This window comes from Girardinichthys multiradiatus, chromosome 1 (genome assembly GCF_021462225.1).
Source record: "Girardinichthys multiradiatus isolate DD_20200921_A chromosome 1, DD_fGirMul_XY1, whole genome shotgun sequence".
Taxonomy (NCBI): Eukaryota; Metazoa; Chordata; class Actinopteri; order Cyprinodontiformes; family Goodeidae; genus Girardinichthys; species Girardinichthys multiradiatus.
This window is the reverse complement of record NC_061794.1, coordinates 9,260,056-9,285,088: the sequence shown is the minus strand read 5'-3', so window position 1 is coordinate 9,285,088 and position 25,033 is coordinate 9,260,056. Positions and strand designations below refer to the sequence as shown.

The window sequence follows — 25,033 nt, the reverse complement described above, 5'->3', positions numbered from 1 at the left end:
TTTGATGCCTTCAGTGTAAAGCTACAATATTCATAGTCATGAAAATAAAGAAAACTCTTTGAATGAGAAGATGTGTCCAAACGTTTGGTCTGGACTGTATGCACTGTGTTTATTTCCAACTGGAATGTGGTAGTAAAAAAGTTATCGGGGTATGAATACTAGTGGATCACACAGCAGATACCAAAACATAAATCTGTTAAAAACGTTTATCTTTTCTTCATTGCATACATGACTTTTTTTAATATAACATAGACTGGGTCACTTAAAAAAAAATAAAACTTTAACAAGATCTTTCTAGTGATAAGGAGTGTGTGGTGAACTTTTTTTATGTGATGAGACCTTTGTTCTGAGAAAATGTCAGCTTGTAGCTTTCCAAATCCCACCTTAATATTGTAGAGCTAAAACCTTAAGGCAATAAAGTACTCCTTGCCCTCTTAGAATATGTCATTCGAGGATGTCATACAAGTACTTAAAGTGTCTTTTCAAAGAGGTAATAACAGAAGCAACACTTTAGCTCTACAACAATTGATGGAACTACAAACATTGCACGTGGCTGTTAGATTATCATGATTTTACTCCATATTTTTCTAGAGCTTGGCATTGTCACCCCACAGAATCATCAAAATAACTCAGTTGCTTCATTTGGGTCCTCTATCTTATAATTGAGATTGGATGGTTAACACAGGACACATAAAAGAAGGCTGCACATTCTACCTCTCACTTTTTCATATAGGATACAAATATACTGCGTGCATAGTTATTGGCCAAGTGAGTATTTTGATTATATCATCATTTTTATGTATACCCTTCAAGATCAAGCTGCACAAACTCAAATGCTTATTGGATTTAAATATATCAGATTATGTGTATTTACAGTGGAGAGAACAAGCATTTGATACACTGCTGATTTTGCAGGTTTTCCTACTTCCAAAGCATGTAGAAGTCTTTTTTTTTTCTCATAGGTACTCTACAACTGTGAGTGATAGAATCTAAAAGAAAAATCCAGAAAATCACATTGTGTGATTTTTAAGTAATCTATTTGCATTCTATTGCAAGATATACAGGGGTTGGACAATGAAACTGAAACTCCTGGTTTTAGACCACAATAATTTATTAGTATGGTGTAGGGCCTCCTTTTGCGGCCAATACAGCGTCAATTCGTCTTGGGAATGACATATACAAGTCCTGCACAGTGGTCAGAGGGATTCTAAGCCATTCTTCATGCAGGATAGTGGCCAGGTCACTACTTGATACTGGTGGAGGAAAAGGTTTCCTGACTCACTCCTCCAAAACACCCCAAAGTGGCTCAATAATATTTAGATCTGGTGACTGTGCAGGCCATGGGAGATGTTCAACTTCACTTTCATGTTCATCAAACCAATCTTTCACCAGTCTTGCTGTGTGTATTGGTGCACTGTCATCCTGATACACGGCACCGCCTTCAGGATACAATGTTTGAACCATTGGATGCACATGGTCCTCAAGAATGGTTTGGCAGTCCTTGGCAGTGACGCGCCCATCCAGCACAAGTATTGGGCCAAGGGAATGCCATGATATGGCAGCCCAAACCATCACTGATCCACCCCCATGCTTCACTCTGGGCATGCAACAGTCTGGGTGGTACGCTTCTTTGGGGCTTCTCCACACCGTAACTCTCTCGGATGTGGGGAAAACAGTAAAGGTAGACTCATCAGAGAACAATACATGTTTCACATTGTCCACAGCCCAAGATTTGCGCTCCTTGCACCATTGAAACCAACGTTTGGCATTGGCATGAGTGACCAAAGGTTTGGCTATAGCAGCCCGGCCATGTATATTGACCCTGTGGAGCTCCCGACGGACAGTTCTGGTGGAAACAGGAGAGCCGAGGTGCACATTTAATTCTGCCATGATTTGGGCAGCCGTGGTTTTATGTTTTTTGGATACAATCCGGGTTAGCACCCGAACATCCCTTTCAGACAGCTTCCTCTTGCATCCACAGTTAATCCTGTTGGATGTGGTTCGTTCTTCTTGGTGGTATGCTGACATTACCCTGGATACCGTGGCTCTTGATACATCACAAAGACTTGCTGTCTTGGTCACAGATGCGCCAGCAAGACGTGCACCAACAATTTGTCCTCTTTTGAACTCTGGTATGTCACCCATAATGTTGTGTGCATTTCAATATTTTGAGCAAAACTGTGCTCTTACCCTGCTAATTGAACCTCCATACTCTGCTCTTACTGGTGCAATGTGCAATCAATGAAGACTGGCTACCAGGCTGGTCCAATTTAGCCATGAAACCTCCCACACTAAAATGACAGGTGTTTCAGTTTCATTGTCCAACCCCTGTAAGTATTTGATTGCCTAACAACCAGTAGGAATCCCGGCTCTCACAGGCCTGTTAGTTCTTCTTACAGAAGCCCTCCCCTTCTCCAATCATTACCTGTATTAACTGCACCTGTTTGAACTTGTTATCTGTATAAAGACACCTGTCCACACTCAAACTTTAACCTCTCCACAATGGCCGAGACCAGAGAGCTGTGTAAGGACATCAAGGATAAAATAGTAGACCTGCACAAGACTGGGATGGGCTACAGGAAAATAGCCAAGCAGCTTGGTGAGAAGGCAACAACTGTTGGCGCAATTATAAGAAAATGGAAGAAGTTCAAGGTGATGGTCAATCTCCCTCGGTCTGGGGCTCCACGACCTAGTCAATGACCTGAAGAGAGCTAGGACCACAGCCTCAAAGAAGACCATTAGTAACACACTATGTCGCCATGGATTAAAATCCTGCAGCACATGCAAGGTCCCCCAGCTAAAGCCACCGCATGTCCATGCCCGTCTGAAGTTTGCCAGTGACCATCTGGGTGATCCAGAGGAGGAATCGGAGAAGATCATGTGGTCTGATGAGACAAAAATAGAGCTTTTTGGTTTAAACTCAACTCGGCGTGTTTGGAGGAAAAAGAAGGATATGTACAACCCCAAAAACTTCATCCCTACCATCAAGCATGGAGGTGGAAACATCATTCTTTGGGGATGCTTTTCTGCAAAGGGGACAGGGCGACTACAGCGTATTAAGGGGAGGATGGTTGGGGCCATGTGAGATCTTAGCCAACAACCTCCCTCCATCAGTAAGGGTATTGAAGATGGGGCTGGCTAGGTCTTCCAGCATGACAACGACCCAAAGCAAACAGCCAGGGCAACTAAAAAGTGGCTCCTTAAGATGAATCTCAAGGTCCTGGAGTGGCCTAGCCAGTCTCCAAACCTGAACCCAACAGAAAATCTTTGAAGGGGGCTGAAAGTCTGTATTGCCCAGCATCAGCCCTGAAACCTGAAGGATCTGGATAAGATCTCTATGAAGGAGTGGTCCAAAATCCTTGCTGCGTCAAGAACTACAAGAAACGTCTGTAATATCTGTAATTGCAAACAAAGGTTTCTGTACCAAATATTATGTTTTTTCTGTTGTCAAATACTTATGTCATGCAATAAAATTCTAATTAATTACTTAAAAATCACCGTTGGAGTCATCCATTTTGGTCGCACAGCTGGATATGCGCAGCCCAACAGACATCGCAGCTCTGACGTCACCGGGATTATAAATCCGTTGAAAATAAAGTTTCGTTGCCATTTTCCCACGTGTCTCACGGAACGATGCAACAGAGGCGCATATCTGGAGAGACAAAAGCTTGCAGGTGAACTTTTGCTCCACAAGGCCATTGCCGGAAGAGCTTGAAAGCTGGAAATCTGTCTGATACAAGAAGGTCAGAAGATTCATATACTGATCGAAGACCACACTGACAACCGGCACAGGTGAAAACCCATAGAGGTTTTATTTCCAAGGAGAGGAGTTTCCTCTTTGTTGATTCAATCAACTAAACGGTTCTTCATATTTTCCCCTCCTGGACGGATGAGAAGTTTACCGTTTTTGTTCTTGAGTTGATCGTGGACGCGTGATCCCCTCCCTCTTTTTTCTTCAGACCTGACCCATCCTCGACTGGTGGAGAGAAAGTTATTTCAGTATTTTTATATTAAATCGGATAGGTACATTTAGAAGTCTGGGCAGGATGAGGCATAGTTAAGGTGATTTAGAATCACCAGTAGTTAATCCAAGGTGTCAACTTGTTGCATGCAATACTGATTGAAGTGTTTTATGCTAAGCTGTGTTTTGGTTTGCTGCGCAAGCGCTGCTGAATTGTGCGATTCATGTTTTTGTCTGGCTGATCCCAAATCAGCCAGGAGTTAGAAGTTGGACTTTTAAAGGTTTTTCATTCAAAGCAACTGCGGTCTGGGCCTCGCCTTACCATTCCTTTGTTCCAGTTTTATTGCTGGAGTTTTTCCACTGAGTTCCCGCCTCAGAGTTTTATGACTCTTTGTTCAAGATTTGGGGCAATCAGCTGTACAGCTAAAGGGGCATGGCCCCACCGTTTTACCAGGTGATCGCTGCAATCGAGACATCAGCACACCAGGAGGATTTCTCTTGCCAATTAACCCAAATTGCACATTTTGTCCATAAAATTGCTGGTTTGATCTTCATAGACACTAAATGCGCATATATCTTTCTTATTATTTTAGGTAGTCATTTTTATCCCCTTTGTGTAGAATAGTACTTGTTAGTTAGGTGAAGGTTTTTGGACCAGAATAATGGTGTATCAGAATTATTTGGCTTCAATAAATCTTCATATATATAATTAAGAGAAGCGTTTGTGTTTATTTCGTGCAAGAGTGATTTATCTGTCAAAACAAGGTCGAAGTTCCCCCACCTTCGGTGAAGCTGTTGAATAAACAGTGACATTTTGTGGATTTGGTTAATAATTTATCAATTATTAATGATGAATAGCTAATTGTAATTATTAAAGAGCTTTGAGCCCATAATAACAACATCAGAGGACATCTCTGATTTCTGATTTCTATTTGTAAGTAATGATTTTTGGTTAACAAATAAATATTTTTCAAATTATGATTTTAAATTAGAATTCTTGATAAATATTAATTAATCAATAATCATAATTCTTACATCACACAATGTGATTTTCTGGATTTTTGTTTTAGATTCCGTCACTCACAGTTGAAGAGTACATCTGATAAAAAATTAAAGACATCTACATGCTTTGCAAATGGAAAACCTGCAAAATCAGCAGTGAATCAAATACTTCTTCTGCCCACTCTTTATAATAACGGAGGGTGTGGCCTAAGAAAATCCACACCCTGTATAAAGGTGTGCATTAATATTAGGCAGCTTGTATTCCTCGGGTAAAAGAGACTAAAAGGAAATTTTATTGATTCTAAACAGTCAAACATTTTAAAAAGTCTTTTAGAGGGTTTCAGCACTCTTTAAAATGCCAAGATGCTGGGTCTTAATTAACATAACTAGCAAATGTTTTATTGCAAATAGTCAGGGTCAGAGTCCAAGTGAGCCCAGAAGTACAAGGTGTCCAATGATCAGAGACATGGCCAATGTAAGGAAGCAGAAAACCCAGTCAACACTGAGCAAGACACATAAGCTGACATTTCAAAACCAGGCCAAGAAAATATGTTGAGACGGATTTTTCAAAGATTATATGAACTGATGACAAACTCTTGATGGACCAAATGGATGGGCCTTTGGCCGGATCAGTAATTGGTGCAGGACTCCACTTCAACTCAGATGAATGAAATATTTCACTTACTTATAGGTGCAATATTAAGGACTACCTCATGCTTTACATGTGTATTTAGTACTTTGCAAAGTTAATTTCAGCTTCACTATTTAACTGTGTATATTTATTTATGTTTTGCTCTTCGCTGCATATATTTTTACTGTTTACTATTTATTGTTAGATTTAGCTTTGTATGTTATACTTGGTTTCATTTTTACTTGAGTATTTCGCTTCTTAACCTGGACTTGAGTCCCAATTTTGTGCCTTAACATGTAAATGTAAGCTGGTAATACAAATCTTTATATAGGCAAGGTGATGCACTAGTATAGGGTGGTATAATTAAATATGAGGTGTTTGGACCTTCCAAAGCTTCTGACAGTTTTTATAAGAGACTGTGTTCAAGCAGTGATACTGGAAAAAGCCAGCACCTTTCAAGAAGACCAGGACGTTTACAGAGTTTGCATAGTTTATCATGGATTGTCCTTTTACAATACAATTCCTCCAGTTGGAGACAAAAGAATACAATTTAGTTTGATTTATTTTCATTATATTGATTTTGTGCTTTGCAAAATGGCACATTTTGATGATACGCAGGGTAAATGTCATGGCCAAAGGCTATGTCATATGCAGAAGGAGTCCTACAATGGAAATCAGCTTTTTTATTTGACCAGATTCCTTTGTAAGAGGTGAAAAAAAAACATTTGGACACAGTTAGGCACATTTGGCTAAATTGCACAGCTATCCTAGCACAGCCTCACACATTGCCCACTAAAATCTTTGTGGAACAAATATGCTTCAACTGATTCAGTAAACATTTGCTGCAGTTATAGTCAAGATGTTGATGGAGAAAACACAACGCTTCTTCTAGGATTTCAAAAGGATTTTCATAGTGTTTTGCAATGTTTATTTAGCACGGTTTTTGGCGAGGCTCCAAAAAATTTATTTTTACTTTGTTTAACACTAGAACTCAGGGGCTTAATGGTGTTTACTTAGTTATCAACTCTAGCAAATGATGTTCAGGGACTATTATTCACTAGCTTGAAAACTAACAACCTTTCTGTTGACTAGCCTTAATGCTAGCACACGTGTTCTTACCAGCTGGCCGTTGGGCTAACAAAGAAGCTAGCTAAAGTGCTAAGCTAGAAGATAGCTTAGCGCCAGAATCAACACATACCTTTAAAATACCACGGTTAAAATGCATAAGCGCGGACGGCGCGTTATGAGCAATGTTCTGGTTAAAACCACCCTTTTAATAAAGTTTATCTTAGCTTTAAAACATACAAAGAACACGAACCGGCCTGTGTGCTACAGGTAGCATGCTAGCACCAAGATAGCCGAGTTCCACAAAACAAACTTCATAACATGAAAACGTTTAGATCATTTCATCCTAACTGTTAATCTGTTAATCTGCCCAAACCCAACCTCTGAACCTGTTGAGGGAATGTTGTCCAAGGGCGAAGTTTGAAGAAGATATCAGTCGTGAACAAAGAGTTAGCTTCCCGCTAACTTCCTCAGTTTCTCCCGATCAGAAGGTGAACAATAGAGTTAGCTCCGTTGAGCTAGGCTTGCAAAACGGCTCGTTCGGTCCGTCGACCAGCTGTTCGTTACCGTAAACACGGTTGCGGGCCGTAGTCTTTCCTCCAGACTCGGCTTGTCGAAACAGCTTCTCCACCGGGGCTTCTCTCGAACACCGTTTGCTTCTGTGGGGCCTCGAAGAGAAAATGTAAGCAACTCTTACACCTTAATTTCCCCGTTCATGAATGAAAATACCGGATACACAGACAGTATTTCATTCTACTTAACTTTGCATATGATCGGTGATCGTATGGCTTCGGATCCAGTTGAATTTATGTCTTTTTGCCAGCAAAAGACCTCAGCGCGCTGTGTTTCCCTCCTAACCGGTTCCTATGGAAGGCCGTGTGGAAGAGAAAGACTTGTGCAAAGGTGGGGGCTTTTATTTGGGTAATGGCGCCACAGGAAGTCCGCAGTTACCCCCTTTCCTGGCTGTGCTGGAAGAAGGTTAATGCACTTTATTTTGAAAAGTTCCAGGAAAGTATGTACCGGAGTTTTAGTGTTGAAACCCATGGCTGTATGGTCCCAACAACGGAAATGCATAACGTCTGATTTTTCCCAATTCTTGGTGTAAAACACATAAAGATAACTGATCAGTATTTCTCAGGCCATATTGTGAATTAAATTGGATTAAGTATTTCTAAATATGCAGTATTTCAAAGTTTGAGGGGATGAAGATTAGTTTCTGTGGCATGGAAATAAACAACATCAGCGTGTTCTAGGACTGGCAGCACCAGTTGTGGAAAATTCTTTTGCGAGCTGGAAGGAAAAAACATTCTCAGAACGATAATGTGACAAATTTAAGGCAACAGGTTTTCAAACAATATTAAATTTAGGATTTTAACTTGACCAGTTAGACTCAGATTTTATCTGACTCCAAAGGATGATTTGTTGAAAACTTTACAACAAATAATTGCAGTGATTGAACATGGAAAAACCTTCACTCATTTAAGACTTATAGCAGGAGGAAAAAGGCTGTTAACTTTATATCATTTGAAAAGAATAAATCTACCATTGCCTTCTGACAAGATTCAAATTAATGTCCTATATTAAAACTTGGTTTTCACCAAAAGTAGTAGTTGCATTAAATGATACAGTTGATTTAATTGATGGAATTAAAAACAATAAAATGCCAGGCGTATTGTACATAGGGATTTATGTCAAGTCAAATTTATTTATATAGCACTTTTCAGCAACAAGGCACTCAGGACACTGTGCATAATGAGGGGCATTGCGGTGATGTAAAATCAAATAACAGAGGTAAGAATAGAAGGATTGATAAGAAAATGAAAAGGAAAGTTGGACTGAAAACGTAATTAATAATGTTTAGATGTCAGAGTCATTATTTATGCATAAATAGGTTCATTGTGATAGGCAGAAGTACAAATTAATCATCTTTCACTACTTGATGCTGCAAAAAAAGAAAGAAATGGTGACGAGGCCAAGTATCCATAGTTTTTGTGTCAGACCACAAGGTGCTACAAAGATAGGCTATACTTTCCTTTTTCGGAATGAAAGGGTTCTGTTTATAACTAATCTATTTGCTTTTTATCTTCTTTTACTCCTTAATATGCTGGTACACAGCAAGACTGTAATGTTGTTTATTTTTGTCTTCTTTGTCTACAATAATAATGGAAATAACAATGTACAAATATGATTATGTGTGGTGAAATGAAGATGGCGAAAGAAAGAAAAATGGTGATTTCACTACCCAAGTCTGTGATTTGTTGTTCGTGTTAATTTGTTGTACTGTGATGGCTGTATGATCAAACTGTTTATTTTCAGGCATTGCCGGTCACAATAATCATGATTTCTCTGGAAAGGTTGATGAAGAGTTGTCCCACTATATTGCCTGATGATGTGAGCAATAACCCTAAACATGTATTTTTCTCCTAGGTGAAGAAGGCCTGAAAAGGTGGCTGGGACCGGCCTGACAAATGGATCCATTGACACATTATTACTTAGAACATGAGATCTCTGGGATTCAGGAACAATAGGAATCCAACGATTGTGTTTGAGGATTGAAAGCGTGTGGTTGAGAAGAGTGTGACAGGAATGAATGAAGGTCCAAGGTATGAATGATGAATGATGTGGGCCACATGAGTGAAAGGTTCATGAATCGAATGGTATGTTTTAGTTTCTCTGAGCTCATTTTTTGTTTTGGGTTTTGATTCCTAGTTGTGTTCGGACAACTAATGAACGTTTTAGAGTGCACCAAGTTTTGTTTTTCATTAGTTTTTCTCTAATGTCGGTGTTCCCTATATGTGTTCAGATGCTCGCAAGTTGGAACACTTTTCTGGGTTTTAGAGGATGAAAACTTACATTTCTTATGAATTTTCTTGAGGTGAAATTGGATCTAAATCCTCTTTGGGATGGGAACAGAACCAAATAGAACCTGTCATTCTGCCATAGGGTTCTGATTGAATAATTTGATGGTAAAAGAATTGGCCGTCCAAACTTCCTTAAGAGGGGAGACTGAAGCCGGCATGTGTTGTGTGTCTTAAGTGTTTGTCTAAATTTCTGTTTCAATGTTTGTCTCAAATGTTTGTCTGACTAACCTTTAGACTTCAGAGAAAACAACAAGAAATAATAATAATCATAGGATGGAAAAAATGGAAATGAATATATTGGGGAAAAAATGACTGGCTATAGTGATCAAATGTTTAACAGGAATAACTACCTAAATAATGGTATGATTAAGGTTGTACAGAATATGCAAATTACTTTTATCTAGTATTGGGGGTAGAGGTTACGGGGATGGACCGTAAAGGTCTAATTTAGGTAGATATAATCAAAATATCAACGTGCTTGAAAAGTAGGCTGAATCCTTTGTTCTGGGGATGATTTCAAACGTTTCCATGGAAAGTGACGGTTTGAACAAATCTAACTTTGGCTATAAGTTAACAGGCAATAAAGTAGCAACTAACTGGGTTACAAAATAAATATGATTTTGGGTTAAAGGTGAGAAGATGACTCTATTATATTATCTACATATAAGATTCTCATGAAAACAGGTATTGGAGCATTTCCTGTTCCCAACGAGCCCTAAAGGAAACTGTTATTGATTGTATGGGTTCTGACAACAGAGTGAAAGGATGTAGAGATGCTTGACACTTTCACCAGGTCGGCTGAGAGAGCTAATCACACAATCAAAGAAACGATTGGCTAAAGTAATACAAAAATGAAGTGTGCTGAATACGCGCTGCCCTTGGTGATGTTTTACATCAGATCATCACCCACTGAGCTCATGGGTTTAACTCCCCATCAGCTGCTGACAGGAAGAACCATACCCTGACCTTTCACCTCCTCTCTTCAGTCGGGTTGTCCACCCAGTCTGGATTCACAGAGAGAGAAACTGACATGTTCAAAGATTTTAATCTGCTGTGAAGTTTTTGTCTCATAACTCACAGGAGGCTCTAACCAAAGAACCAACAGGAGAAACAAATGGAGCTCTGGATGAGGACAAAACTAAGGTAAGCAGATCATATAGCAGGAAGGGAGACGCATCCTCCGAAGGAAACCTCAGAGAAATCAGAAAGCACTGAGGAAGAACATATGAATAGGTTCGATTGGATATCTTTTGACTTAACATTTCATTTTCAGCTAACACATGAAAAATGTGCTTGTGAAACTAAATCAATTTATTCCAGTAACCATAACGTCAAAAGGTAAGATTAACTCATCTTTTTGCTATCAACTAACAAAATATAATTATGTGGAACCTGTTTCATAAATGTTGAGTGGGCTGGGTTACTTCAACAGAGGGAACGTGATAAAGATTAAACAATAAAAATTATATTTGTTGGGTTAAAACTTGAAGGAGTATGTCCCGGTAAATTTCACAAAATCAAAAATTACAGAGGGTAGAAGGATTTCTAAGGTAAAACTGTGTGAATAATCACCAAACAAATGTTTACTTCTGTGAATGTGGAAAATTGTGGAATAATTTGCTTGAAGGGTTAAAAGAGTGTTCAACTATTTAATCAATTCGAATAACTTCTTGAATAGAAATTATAACTTCCCATGTGCTTCTGAGTTATTTATTTATAGATGATGTTGTTTGCAACTTAGATTGTAAATTAACTTGATACAAGGCCTTGAACTCTTACTTGCTGCTGAACAGAACTGATTTATGGGTAATAATTGCTTTGGGGGTTACAACCTATTGACTGGACAGGAAAGATGTGCCCTGGTTTCCCTCTCCATCCAGGATGCCCTGACACCGATTGGCCCACTTCGTCAGGGGGAACCTTTCAGAAAATGTGTTTTTGAATTTGATATGCCTGCTAGGATACAAGCTTCTTCCTGTTAGAACCAATTCTAATCTTTTAAATGACACCACGGCAAAACAGGAGAGACAGCTGAAGGCTGTGTAAACAGGATGTTGAAATTATTTCTTGTCAAAATAGAATAGCTTTGGATATGATCCTTACAAAAAAAACAAAAAAACAAAGAAGAACGGTTTTGTGGTGTTTTTGGAGAGGCTTGTTCTTTTATTCCCAACAATTACAGCATCTGATGGATCTCTAACAAAGGCCCTAAAATGATTGTAATCACTTTCCATTGAATTAAAATCGTACTCAGGAATCGATGAACAGTTCACAAAGAATGTTTGAGACGTGGTTTAGAAAATGGGGAAACCTACTGGTGAGTATATTCACTTCATTGACTGTTGTGGTGATCACAAGTTGTGTATGCTGTTGTGCAACCTGTATTTGAGCTCTCATCCTCAGGTGTATTGATCGTGCAATTGGGTCCAGTGATACCAGAGGTTTAGATTACCAGAATATCAAATGGATGTGGTGCCAGAGCACACACTGATGTTGTCCACTGAATATTTAAGCACAAGTGATGATGTGGATCGCATGGAACCAAACCAAAGTGCTGGAGAAATTATGATACTGTGCTATGAGGAGGAGGACCAGACGACTGCAATAGATAATTGAGCAGGGTTTACAACTCAGGGTCTACAATATACTGATACACATTGTGCTGCTCATTTCCGCTGTGCTTCTAGGGTTTTATTATTTTTGTTGTTTTAAATTTTTCAACAGGGCATTATTTTCTGTTTGCAAAGTTTTAATCATTTAAATTTCAGACACACACCAGCATACGTTTGTTCTATGGGAAACAGAAGGGGCACACACACTGAGGGCTGCAGGCAGTTACCGGAGAAATGGCACTCCGCTTGGGGGCTGGAGTTACGTGACGGACGGAAGGAACTGCCTCCCATATTGTAGCTTAGGTCCATATGCACTAGACACATTGATTGATGTGAGGTAGGTTTTTCCCACCTCAACAGGGGGATTGTTATGAATGTATGATTCTGTATCCTTTTTCTAATTATCTCTTTGCTGCCTTAATTAAATATATCTGCCCTTGTTGCTTATCTGCCGCACCGCTCACTGCTACAGCTTACACAACATAACTGTTGATATCACATAAGATGCAACACAAGATAAACTGATACAAGAGGGTGACACCCTTTAGGCTCTCATCCTTAGGGGAATAACTACAACCATGGACTCAGGGGGTCCGAGAGTGAAAACCGCCTGTCAGATGCAAACACTTAGGGCAGGCCCCTCAAATCAAGGGTGTATGAAAGAGGGGGCCGTGATCAGGCTCACTGGATTGACAGAGGATAACCCATAAGTGAAAAGGGGGGCCGCCGTCTGACCCGATATCCTTTACAGTGATTTCTGTGACTTAATGAATAATGTTGGTATTAAAGGAATCAGAATATTTCATTTAATGGTATGAATGCTGTACAGATAATCAGATAAAGTTAATGACAGATTGATTAAGTGAAATTAGTTAAGCACATATCATGAATGAAAGTATTAATAGGACCTCACAGGTTATTTTTGGTTATGTGTTCACCACTCCATAGATTGATTTTTAGTACAAGTGTTAAGTAATAAATGGAGGCTGCTTTAAAGTAAAAAGTTTTCTAATTGTGTTAAACCGGTACATTGTTTTTGATAATGATGAAATATTTTTGACTAAGATCCATTTGATTAAGCCACTATGTGGCCTGCTTTAATGATAATAATAGTTGATAATTACCTACAATTGGGCGTAATCTGCCCGGCATGAACATATGATTCTATATTCCATTTGAAGACTAACCTTTTCAGGTAGCTGAACCTGTCAAAGGACGCTTAGGGATGTCGCTCAGGGGGCAGAGAAGATGGACGAAGTTAATCTACACTTAGGGTCTACATTAACTGACTCACATGATGTTAGACAGAATGTTCTGCTGTGCTGAAGCACAGCAGAACTGTTGTCCTTTCTTTCTTTTCTTTAAATCATACACATACAGATTTGAGGGGGTTAGACTTGTCTCCACTAGGTGTATCAACTGTTGCCTTGACACAACCAGGGGTCTAGCAGAGAGATGGCGTTCCTTCTTGGGGTGGGGGGGTGGGGGGATGACACCTCAGGGGGGTTGTTAGGAATAACCTTTATTAATATGCTCATAGCTGTTTTTCCCATTTATACCATAGTGAAATAAAATATAAGTTCTAACATATCCCTTTTGTTACAACAGGATAAGAATGCTCATAAACATACAATACAAGGATAAATGGCCCAAGGGTTGTCATAAATGACCTGAAGCTGGGGCACTGGGGTAGATAGTGGAGCAGCCGGTATAACTGGGTTGATTAGAAAGCTACAGCACACTTAGATTAAGTATGGACACCCGCTACTACACAATCTAACAGATGACACCACAATGGTGACACATAGTCTACTGATAATCACTGAGGGAGAGCACATCCATTGCATTGGAGTGCCAGATATAAAAACTGTATGTGACCTTCTATAGAGGCTCTACATCATCCTCTAACAGACTGCGACGGTCCGAGACGGGAGCCTCAGCGCTGATCTCTGTAATCATTCCTCTGCCTTAACTTAGATTAAAAAGAGCTAAAAGTTAGAAACTGGTTGAGAGTCGTTCCTTTAAGAGTCTTTAGATAGAGTGTGTAACCGTTTTCGGGGTTCCAAAGGACCGGTGGGGCTCCGAGGCGTCTGACCGCCAACAGGGGGCAGTAGAGCGAACAGCCTAATTATCTGTTTTCAGTCAGTGGGCAAAACAACAGCACCTACGGTTATTGAGCTAATATTATAAGACTTGTGAGTATTATGCTGCTTTAGCAATAATGTGTAGACATTTTGAAGAATTCTGCAAAGTGACCTCAACAGACGCTGCAGCTCTGACGTCACCCGGGATTATAAAACTCACGGAAAATAAACTTTTGTTGCCATTTCCAGCGTGTCTTGGAGGCGCATATCTGGAGAGACAAAAGCTCGCAGGCAAACTTTTTCTCAAACCTTTCTTTTTCTCACCAGGAAAGCTTCTCTTTTCAAGTTAACCCAAATTGCACATTTTGTCCATAAAACTGTGGGTTTGATCTTCATAGACACTCAATGCACATATATATTTTATTTTATTATTATTATTAGGTAGTAATTTTTGTCCCCTTTATGTAGACAAGAATGGTAGTATATCAGAATTATATGGCTTATATGGCATATGGCAATAAATCTTCACATATATAATTAAGAGAAGCGTTGGTGTTTATTTTGCGCAGGAGTGATTTATCCATCAAAATAAGGTCGATGTTCCCCCACCTTCGGTGAAGCAGTTGAATAAACAGTGACATAATCATTATTAATGAATAAATAACTAATTGTAATTATTAAGAGCTTTGAGCCCATAATCACAACACCAGAGGACATCTCTGATTTCTATTTGTAAGTAATGATTTTGGTTAAGAAATTATTTTCCTGAATTAAGATTTATAATTATAATTTTTGATAAATATTAATTAATCAATAATCATAATCCTTACAATGTAGAGGGAAGAGTCTTGTGTGTACAATGAAATGAGTTCGAATGTAACTTCTGACCTCCCTGGCTTCACTTTTCTCTGTATTCCAGCTTTTCTTTCTGGAGAATACAAAATGCCATCTCACACTGAAAATACGCAGTAACAAAAGGTTTCAGCTCACTAAGAATGCAATCTGTTCACATTTATATCTCGTTCGTTCGTCGTCTTCCGCTTATCCAGGACCGGGTCGCGGGGGCAGCAGACTCAGCAGAGACGCCCAGACGTCCCTCTCTCCAGACACCTCCTCCAGTTCCTCCAGGGGGAGCCCAAGGCGTTCCCAGGCCAGCCGAGAGACATAGTCCCTCCAGCGTGTCCTGGGCCGTCCCCTGGGCCTCCTCCCGGTGGGACGTGCCTGGAACACCTCCCGAGGAAGGCGTCCAGGAGGCATCCGGTATAGATGCCCGAGCCACCTCAACTGGCTCCTCTCGATGTGGAGGAGCAGCGGCTCTACTCCGAGCCCCTCCCGGATGGCCGAGCTCCTCACCCTATCTCTAAGGGAGTGCCCGACCACCCTACGGAGGAAGCTCATTTCAGCCGCTTGTATCCGTGATCTCGTTCTTTCGGTCATGACCCAAAGTTCATGGCCATAGGTGAGGGTAGGAACGTAGACCGACCAGTAAATTGAGAGCTTTGCTTTTCGGCTCAGCTCTCTCTTCACCACAATGGACCGGCACAGCGCCCCCATTACTGTGGCAGCTGCACCGATCCGTCTGTCGATCTCCCGCTCCATTCTTCCCTCACTCGTGAACAAGACCCCGAGATACTTAAACTCCTCCACATTTATATCTAAAATCCAAAAATTATAAGGCTGCAAGTAACAATTTAAGGTTATGTTCTATTCATTAATCCTTTCTTTCTTATAATATTTTGGTGTAACAAACAAAACACATTGTACAAGGCCAGAGAAAAACACTGCGTAATAGTGCAATACTATAATAGATGAGACTATTTAACCTGGTTTGAGTGTATTCAGGCTGCTTTGCAGAGAAAAAGCTCACTCTCAAGGGTTTTTGTAACCAGTAACCCAATATAAATATGGAACAAAAGACAGATGGGGGATTTATTACAGTCTGAGTGACTGAATGATTATGTATGTACATAATTTGCATTAAAATAAATGAACCAAACACTCAAACAAAAAAGGAAAACCGGAATTTCCAGACTGACACATTACCAAGGTTGCTCAGGACTTACGATAGGGTCTTTTCCAGCCGTCCTCCTGTTGAGCCAATTATTTCTCCAAGTGTACAGAACGTCTGGCCCAAAAAGTCCTTGAGAAGAGGTATTAAAAAGAAGACTTACTTGCATAGCTAAAGAAAAAGATGGGACGTACATTTCCTTCCAATGCATTCATATCTCTCGAATTTTTCCACATTTACTCACATTGGACCCACAACCTTCTTACTAGTTTACTGGAACTTCATGTCATAGACCAACACAAAATAGCACACAATGGTGAAGTAAACAAAAATGATACATGGTTTAATTACTATTTGTTTTGACAAATTAAAAGTATGGCTTGAATTTATTTTCAGGACTTTTTACTCGAATACCTCCAAATTATCTTCAATTGACCTCAGCTTCCTCTAATTAGTAAATAGTCCACCTGTAAGTAATGTAATTTTACACAGGGTATATCAAACAAAATAAAATGTGAACATTTAATACAACTGGAAATACACACATTAAATAAATACATAAATGTATATAATTATTTAAATATTTAAAAAAAAACTGTAAAATACATCAAGATTTGTATGATTACCTATAAGAATACATTTGATTAATTATTTTAACTTCCTAGTCCTATGTTGCATCACATAATTAATTAATTTTAAGTGTAAACTCTGTTGGCAGGCTAACACCGTTGCATACATAGTATTAAAGAAAGCTTTGCCTGTCAAATATTGTGATCTATTGACAAGCCTTAGAGTCAGTTTAAAATGTTCCTTGATGAACATCCCAGCACCAGCATGGGATGATCCTTGGGTGTTTTGGTTTTCATTTGTGTTTGTGTTCTCACCATTTTCTTGTTGTTTATTTATGTTTTATATTCTTGCCATATTGATGTTAGTCTCCTTTACTCAGTCTCCCTGCTTATCTACTGCCCAGCTGCTCCACATATCCCCTGATTGACACACCTGTATCCAATGTCATTCCCTTCACATAATTCAGTATATAATCTCTCTGGTTCTCATTGTTCTCTGCTGGATCCTCATGTTACCTCCAAAATAATCCTTTCAAAGGGCATCCCACTTTGTAGCATATTCCCTGGACCAACCTTCAGCCCAGCACTGAGGATGCCGGCAAACCACTCCATTTTCCGTCAGAACGCGTGCTCACACTTCCTCCACCAGTATCAGCAAGATTCCACTCCTCAATCACTGGTCCAACCTTCTCCATTACCTATTTCAGCACCTCTCGTTCTCTCTCCCTCATAGTGCAGACGACACCACCATCGAGATGCCTCTGGTCTAGTTCCAGCAGGTAAGGCCGACGCATCTATTCCCGTCCCGGAGGATCTGACCGATTCCTCCACTCCTGTTCCAGAGGTTCTGGGCAATGCCATCATTCCTGTCCTAGCATTTGTGACTTGGTCTTGGGCCTTTCAGATTCCAAACCGGCTCTTCTTCACAGGTCAGTCCTCAGCGTTTGGGAGCCCAGATTTCTCCAGCACCTTCCACTGCTTCTTCAGTGCTCTCCTGTGGTTTCCAGCAAAAAGGGTTTCCCACAACTTCCTCTGTTCAACTTTCAGCACCAGATTCTGCTCTTTGTCTGCTGAGAGCACTCTCCAGCCTTCTACAGCTCCAAATAAGCCTTATGTTCCTGATCCCGGGTTCTTCAAAAGGGATGGCCCACCTCCTATTGCCATTCCCGAGTTCTCCAGCAAGGGTGTCCAGGTGGACCTACCTTGTGTCCCTGTTGCCAAGTTCTCCAAAGGTGTCCAAGTAGGGTTGTCTCCGTCTCCTGATCCCATCCGTCAAAGGAACCTTTGTCTTCCATGCTGCTCTCCAGGGCTCCTCCAAGGGTTCCAGCTGCTCCAGTGCCGCTCTCCAGGGCTCAAGCCAGGGTTCTACTGGCCCCAGCACCATTCTCCAGTGCCCTCCATGGGTTCCAACTTCCTGTGGACTTGTCTCCAGAGCTCATCTGTGGGTTCCAGCATCCTGTAGACCAATCTTCAGAGCTTCTCTGTGGTTTCCAGTCTCTTGAGCGCCACCGTGGGATCTCTATGCCCAGGTGGGCCTCCAAACAAGATTCTCTGTGGGTTTTCCCAGTCCCTTGGTCAGCCTCCAGACCTTCTTCACCGCCTGTGGCCTCCTGACCTCTTTTGTCCCTTCACCTTCTGTGCTGTTGCTGCCAGCCTCCAGACCTCCTGTGCCATTGTTGTTGAAGTCGGCTATTACGAATCCTCAATCTCAAGCTCCAGCCATTTCTACGTGGGACTCTGAGGGTCCTTTGCAGGACCTGATTCCCACCAGAACTCTGTGCCTCTTTTGGACGACCTTCCGGTTGCCTGCCAGACCTCTGTACCTTCTGGGACCGACCTTCCGATTGCCCGTCTGGACTCTGTTTTTTTGTTTCTCGTTCCTCAGCTGGATCCTTTTGTTACCATGCCTGTTCCTCCACATTGTTGTGCCTGTTGCTCTTTCCATGCTCCATGTCCTGTTCTTGTGTCATGCTGTAAGTTGCTGTCTTTTGATATTAATAAATCTATCAACTCACCACGATGCTTTCACGTTTCTGTCTGCGTTTTGGTCCATCTCCTAACCCACACGTCATGACAATACTGAAATGATCTTTTAATTACTTTTTAATAATTCACATATGAATTATCACATGTGAAAAAAACTTTAATCAAGTATTTATTCTGTGGAGTGTGGCATTTTTGGCTATTGGCATTTTGATATAAAAATATTTTAATACATTATTGACTCAGGGGGCTAAATCAAAATTCCTACCAGATTTTTTTTTTTATTCAGAAAACCTTTTATCCACTTCCTTTCACTTCACTGTATATAAATATGCACTACATTGTGTTGATGTATCGCATAAAGCCCCAGTAAAGTTTGCAAGTTCAAAGCCAAAAACAAACTAATCAAAACAAAATATCAATAATGTCCATCACTGACACAATACCATGGTATTTCTAAAAAATGTAAGCAAGAGGAGAATCATCCCAGTAACACGCTAGGGTTTATTCTAGAGATAAAGAGCTCAATAGCAATTATGAACAAGTGTAAAATTGATGGAGATTGTTACTGAGATATTACGGCCATTAAAGTTCAATCTTATCTTACTGAAGAGCAATATTAAACTGAATATTAACTTTTTAGGTTCACCATATATATAGGCATGCATTAACCCAACAAGGTCAAGCTCAAAGATGTTATAGAGTGCTGCATAATTCAGCTGCCTGTTGGAATTTTTGGCAAATGCAGGGTGGCAAACCAACATTACTGAACATTAAAATCTGAAACACTTTTACAAAGGTTGAGACAAATTCACAAGTCCCAAAACAAATTTACATTTGCGAAAACAAATTTACATTTGCGAAAACAAATTAGCATTTCAGAAAATAAACGTACATTTGAGAAAACAAATGAACATTTCAGAAAATAAATTTACATTGACAAAACAAATTAACATTTCAGAAAATTTTACATCTCAGAAAACACTTTAACAACACGCGGAACACTTTTACAAGTTCAGAAACAAATTTACAAATGACAAAATCTAACGGCGAGGGAATGTACCAACCCTGAAGCTGACCCAGGACTTATAATGGGAGCGCTCATGGTGTATGAGGGACCAAAAATGACAAAATGAAAAATAAATACACATATAAATGTATAAATAAATAAATATATATATATATACAAATGCATAAATATAAAAATAAATAAATACACATATAAATGTATTTATGTATCTATTCATTCAATTATTGATACTTTTATTTATTTATTCCTAAATTTATTTCTGTATTTCTACATTTCCACATTTTCATTTATACATTTATTTATTCATACATTCATTTATTTATACTTTTATTTATTTATTCCTACATTTATTTCTGTATTTCTACATTTCCACATTTATTTATTTTTGCTTTTCTGTCTCCGTATGTTAATGAGGTGGGTGGTTCTAACATTTGTCTTCAGCACCATTGGTTAGAATTGTGCGTATAATCCCGATCATGCTGCTACTGCCAAGACTCCGGTACCGAAGTTCTTTTGGTAGGCATGACGGAGGGTTCTCTTACAGCCATTGCCAATGATTTAAGGTCATTGGCAAAACATATTGACCAAAATGAACCCAATGACTACCTCCATTTTCATTTTGCACGGGTCTGAGATGGATGTGGTTGTTGACTCCACTATACTGGACAGTCTGGAGGAAGTTGGCCGCCAACTTATTTCGGTAAAGTTAGAAAGATATTCACAGATTCGACTTTTCCGGATCAATAACTCATCAGCGGATCTTTGCCTCTAGAAAACCAACACCTCTCTGCAACCACAGCAAGGCAGACAGTGAGCTACAATTGTATTTTCCTCAAAATGAGCCTAACACCGCGCTGGGAGACTTGCATTGGCCTCTATGCAGAGCTCGCTGCTCCTCAAATTTGCAGGGACCATCTGCAAATTGCAACACCCAAAAAATATGATGGAGAAATATTCAATAAAGTCGCCAAGGAGAGGTGTATTGTCATTAAAATCATTCTATGTGTATGTGATGTCACATTTTTCATACTACATTTCTTGGATTGGAAATTAATACTTAAAAATATTGGAATTTCCCAAAGACTATAGCCTAAATAGCCAAATATTCAGTAAAATATGCATAAAATGGTCAATAACTTCACTATAGCATTTTGTAGTGCCAACAAACTCATAGCACACATAGATCACCTCATCTTGATCCATCCTACAACTCCTAGTTTAAGAAAATGTACTTAAATAGTTTTTTTGTCATTTCTTACCAATAAAATATGTATAAAATGGTCAATAACTTCACTATAGCATATTGTAGTGCCATCAAACTCATAGCACACAGAGAGCACCTCATCTTGAATCTTTTGAATAAACATAACATTGCCTTTATTGATGCAGACTTGCTTATACTGATAATAACTCTGTATGACAACCAAATAATATTAAACTTTTCCTTTACTGTTTGTATTGTGTCACAGCCTGAGATCGGACACCATTACATGAGCGCACAAAAAAGTCTTACAGCTTGTTCATGCAAAATGACATAAAATAAAACCACAATGAATAATAAAAATCCCAATATTAAAGAAGCCCTGACAGCTGCACACAAAATCCTGTTGACCTGAATAACATTTTCTGTCTTGTTTCTTGCATTATAATGAGGGAGACTGCAGTGGGAATTGCCTGCAGGCTCCACATCACTCCAACTTGCTCACTGACAAAAGAAGAATTTAACTGGAATGACGTATTTTAGTTCTAGTTAGAATTTTAAATTAAACTATGCTTTTATGTATGGTAGATTCATAATACATTAATAAATAAATTAACAATGTGTTATTTGTTATATTTTGAGGAGCAAACAAGCAGTAACAGATACAGTGCCTTGCGAAAGTACTCGGACCCCTTGAGCTGGTCAACCTCTTGCCACATTTCAGGCTTCAAACATAAAGATATAAAATTCAAATTTTTTGTGAAGAATCAACAACAAGTAGGACACAATCGTCAAGTGGAATGAAATTTATTGGATCTGTCAAACTTTTTTAACAAATACAAAACTGAAAAGTAGGGCGTGCAATATTATTTGGCCCCATTGCGTTAATACTTTGTAGCACCACCCTTTGCTGCAATTACAGCTGCAAGTCTCTTGGGGTATGTCTCTATCAGTTTTGAACATCGAGAGACTGAAATTCTTGCCCATTCTTCCTTGCAAAACAGCTCGAGCTCAGTGAGGTTGGATGGAGAGCGTTCGTGAACAGCAGTCTTCAGCTCTTTCCACAGATACTCGATTGGATTCAGGTCTGGACTTTGACTTGGCCATTTCAACACCTGGATACGTTTATTTGTGAACCATTCCATTGTAGATTTGGCTTTATGTTTTGGATCATTGTCTTGTTGGAAGATAAATCTCCGTCCCAGTCTCAGGTCTCTTGCAGACTCCAACAGGTTTTCTTCCAGAACGGTCCTGTAATTGGCCCCATCCATCTTCCCATCAATTTTGACCATCTTCCCTGTCCCTGCTGATGAAAAGCAGGCCCAAACCATGATGCTGCCACCACCATGTTTGATAGTGGGGATGGTGTGTTCAGGGTGATGAGCTGTGTTGCTTTTACGCCAAACATATCGTTTTGCATTGTGGCCAAACAGTTTGATTTTGGTTTAATCTGACCAGAGCACCTTCTTCCACATGTTTGGTGTGTCTCCCAGGTGGCTTGTGGCAAACTTTAAACATGACTTTTTATGGATATCTTTGAGAAATGGCTTTCTTCTTGCCACTCTTCCATAAAGGCCAGATTGATCCGGAAAAGCCGATTCTGTGAATATCTTTCTAACTTTACCGAAGTAAGTTGGCGGCCAACTTCCTCCAGACTGTCTAATATAGTGGAGTCAACCTCCACATCCATCTCAGCTTGGAGCTGATTGAAATCCTCCATGACCCATGCAAAACGAAAATGGAGGTAGTCATTGGGTTCATTTTGGTCAATATCATTTGCCAATGACCTTAAATCATTGGCAATGGCTGTAAGAGAACCCTCCGTCATGCCTACCAAAAGAACTTTGGTACCGGAGTCTAGGCAGTAGCAGCAGGATTGGGATCATACGCACAATTCTAACCAATGGTGCTGAAGACAAATGTTAGAACCACCCACCTCATTAACATACGGAGACAGAAAAGCAGAAATAAATAAATGTGGAAATGTAGAAATACAGAAATAAATGTAGGAATAAATAAATAAAAGTATAAATAAATGAATGTATGAATAAATATATGTATAAATGAAAAAATTTATAAATAAATGAATGAATAATACATAAATGTATAAATACACAAAAAGGAGAAAATAAATAAAATAATTGGCAAACGGGTTGTCATTATAGTTATTCGCTATTGACTGTTAGTTAGTAATTACTTTCAAATGATGATGTCATTATGGGTTATTATTTATTAAACAGTGTTAGACCTATAATAAAGGGCGGCTGGATTTACGTGAGATGGAAACTATGTCCTAAATAGCATTATGTGTATGTATAACGTGCTGAAAGGATATTGAAGAGACATTCCACAAACAGTCTGTTTATTATAGTTAATGAATGGTTACTGTGATGTTACTCATAGAAAATAAAATGAATTACTGAAAAACACGCTGACACTCTGTAGAATCCCTGGTCACGAGGGTGCCACAGATTGCCACAAGGATGCCAGAGGGTGCCAGACCAAAGGTAAAAGCTACTAAGATGGTGCCACGGCACCTGCGTCTGTTGGACTGCGCTCAAGCTACGCCTCCACTTTGAAAATGACGGTCAAATCACCGTGCGCGAAAACATCGTGAATTACAGACTTGATGCTTGCTGAGATCTTAATGAAATCAATTTATTTTAAATGAACTGACTCATGGTGGTTGATTACATTGTTGCTGTTATTTATATTAGATATTTAAGTATTTAAGTCCACCTGCAAATATATAGATATAACATTTTTATTTTTGTCACTGTTTTAAGTAGTAATTTGTGTTTTCATTTGAGAATGTCCATTTATATTCCCTAAGCTTCCACTCTTATTAAAACAAAATTGTTTCGAGTGACAAGTCTCACTTCAGGTTGACAGAAGAACACCTCCACATTTCACTCATCAAATTTCATCAACCTCTAATATTATAGGCCTTACAAATTAAAGGTCTTACAAATAAGCCATTTTACATTTATTTTCCCCAAGTTTCTGTGTTTATTGTAAAAAAACGGTTTGTTTCAAATGATAACTCTCACTTCAGGATGACAAGAGAATGATTCCACTCATCGAATTTCATCAAGATCCCATCAAGGTCCCACATCTCCCATCTATCTTTTACTAAGTTACCGAACGTATTCATGGAATCATGTTTTATAGTCCAATCATTTGTGATCTAGTCATCCTTAAAACATATTTCAAGTGCTATCTGAACCTGCCACATCTAATGCAGTCCAGCATCTAAACAACTGAAGGGGTAGTTGCGAAAACGTGGCAAACGCCACTTGATTGCTTACCATCTTGGGTCACCATGAGCACTCCATTTATAACTTCCGGGTCACTTTCGGACTTGTAAAAGTATTTTGCATGTTGTTACAGTGTTTTCTGAAATGTTAAATTGTTTTCTGAAGTGTAAATTTGTTTCGGGACTTGTAAAAGTGTTTCATGTCTTGTTAAATTGTTTTCTGAAATGTGAATTTGTCTCAAGCATTGTAAGTGTTTCAGATTTTGTAATGTTGGTTTGCACCTCCCGGCCACCATATAAATTTAATCAAAACAGGAGAGAATGGGTCACCTTTGTTCAGTGTTTTCAGTGAGTAAGCGATTTATAAGTTTACAACCTCACTGCATATTACAGAGAAAAACATGTGGTAACATAAAAAGCAGAGTTGACGTGGCATAATAAAACATACAGCACACCACCAGGAACAGAGTGTTGAATTTTGTGTTGCGTGGGCACAAGGTCTATCGTAGGTGTTAGTCGCAGCAAACTAAATGTGTGCGGCCTCTGTGAATGACCCGACGTGCACGATATGCTGTAGTATACAGTCCAGAAACCACAAAAGCTGCTTTCAAGCAGAGTTCTGAAAGTTGCTTTTACCTTCGCCAGTGAGAGAATGCAGACAGAAAAAATGTTGTACAACACAACAGAGGAAGCTTTCCAGGTGTCTTTGTTTGTCCATGATTAGATAGGTAAGATGAAAGAATGGGTGAAAATTCAATGTAACCACAATA

General features: G+C 39.4%; 1 protein-coding gene across 2 annotated transcripts in view; it reads right to left on the bottom strand.

Annotated features, from left to right (window-relative positions):
• The window catches only part of LOC124875959 (copine-9-like), a 195,269-nt gene that overhangs the window by 113,632 nt on the left and 56,604 nt on the right, over positions 1–25,033 (bottom strand). For both annotated transcript variants that reach the window (XM_047378403.1, XM_047378411.1), the window contains one exon: positions 16,280–16,360. In XM_047378403.1, coding sequence (XP_047234359.1) covers positions 16,280–16,360 — 81 coding nt within the window. The remainder of the gene's footprint in view (positions 1–16,279; positions 16,361–25,033) is intronic.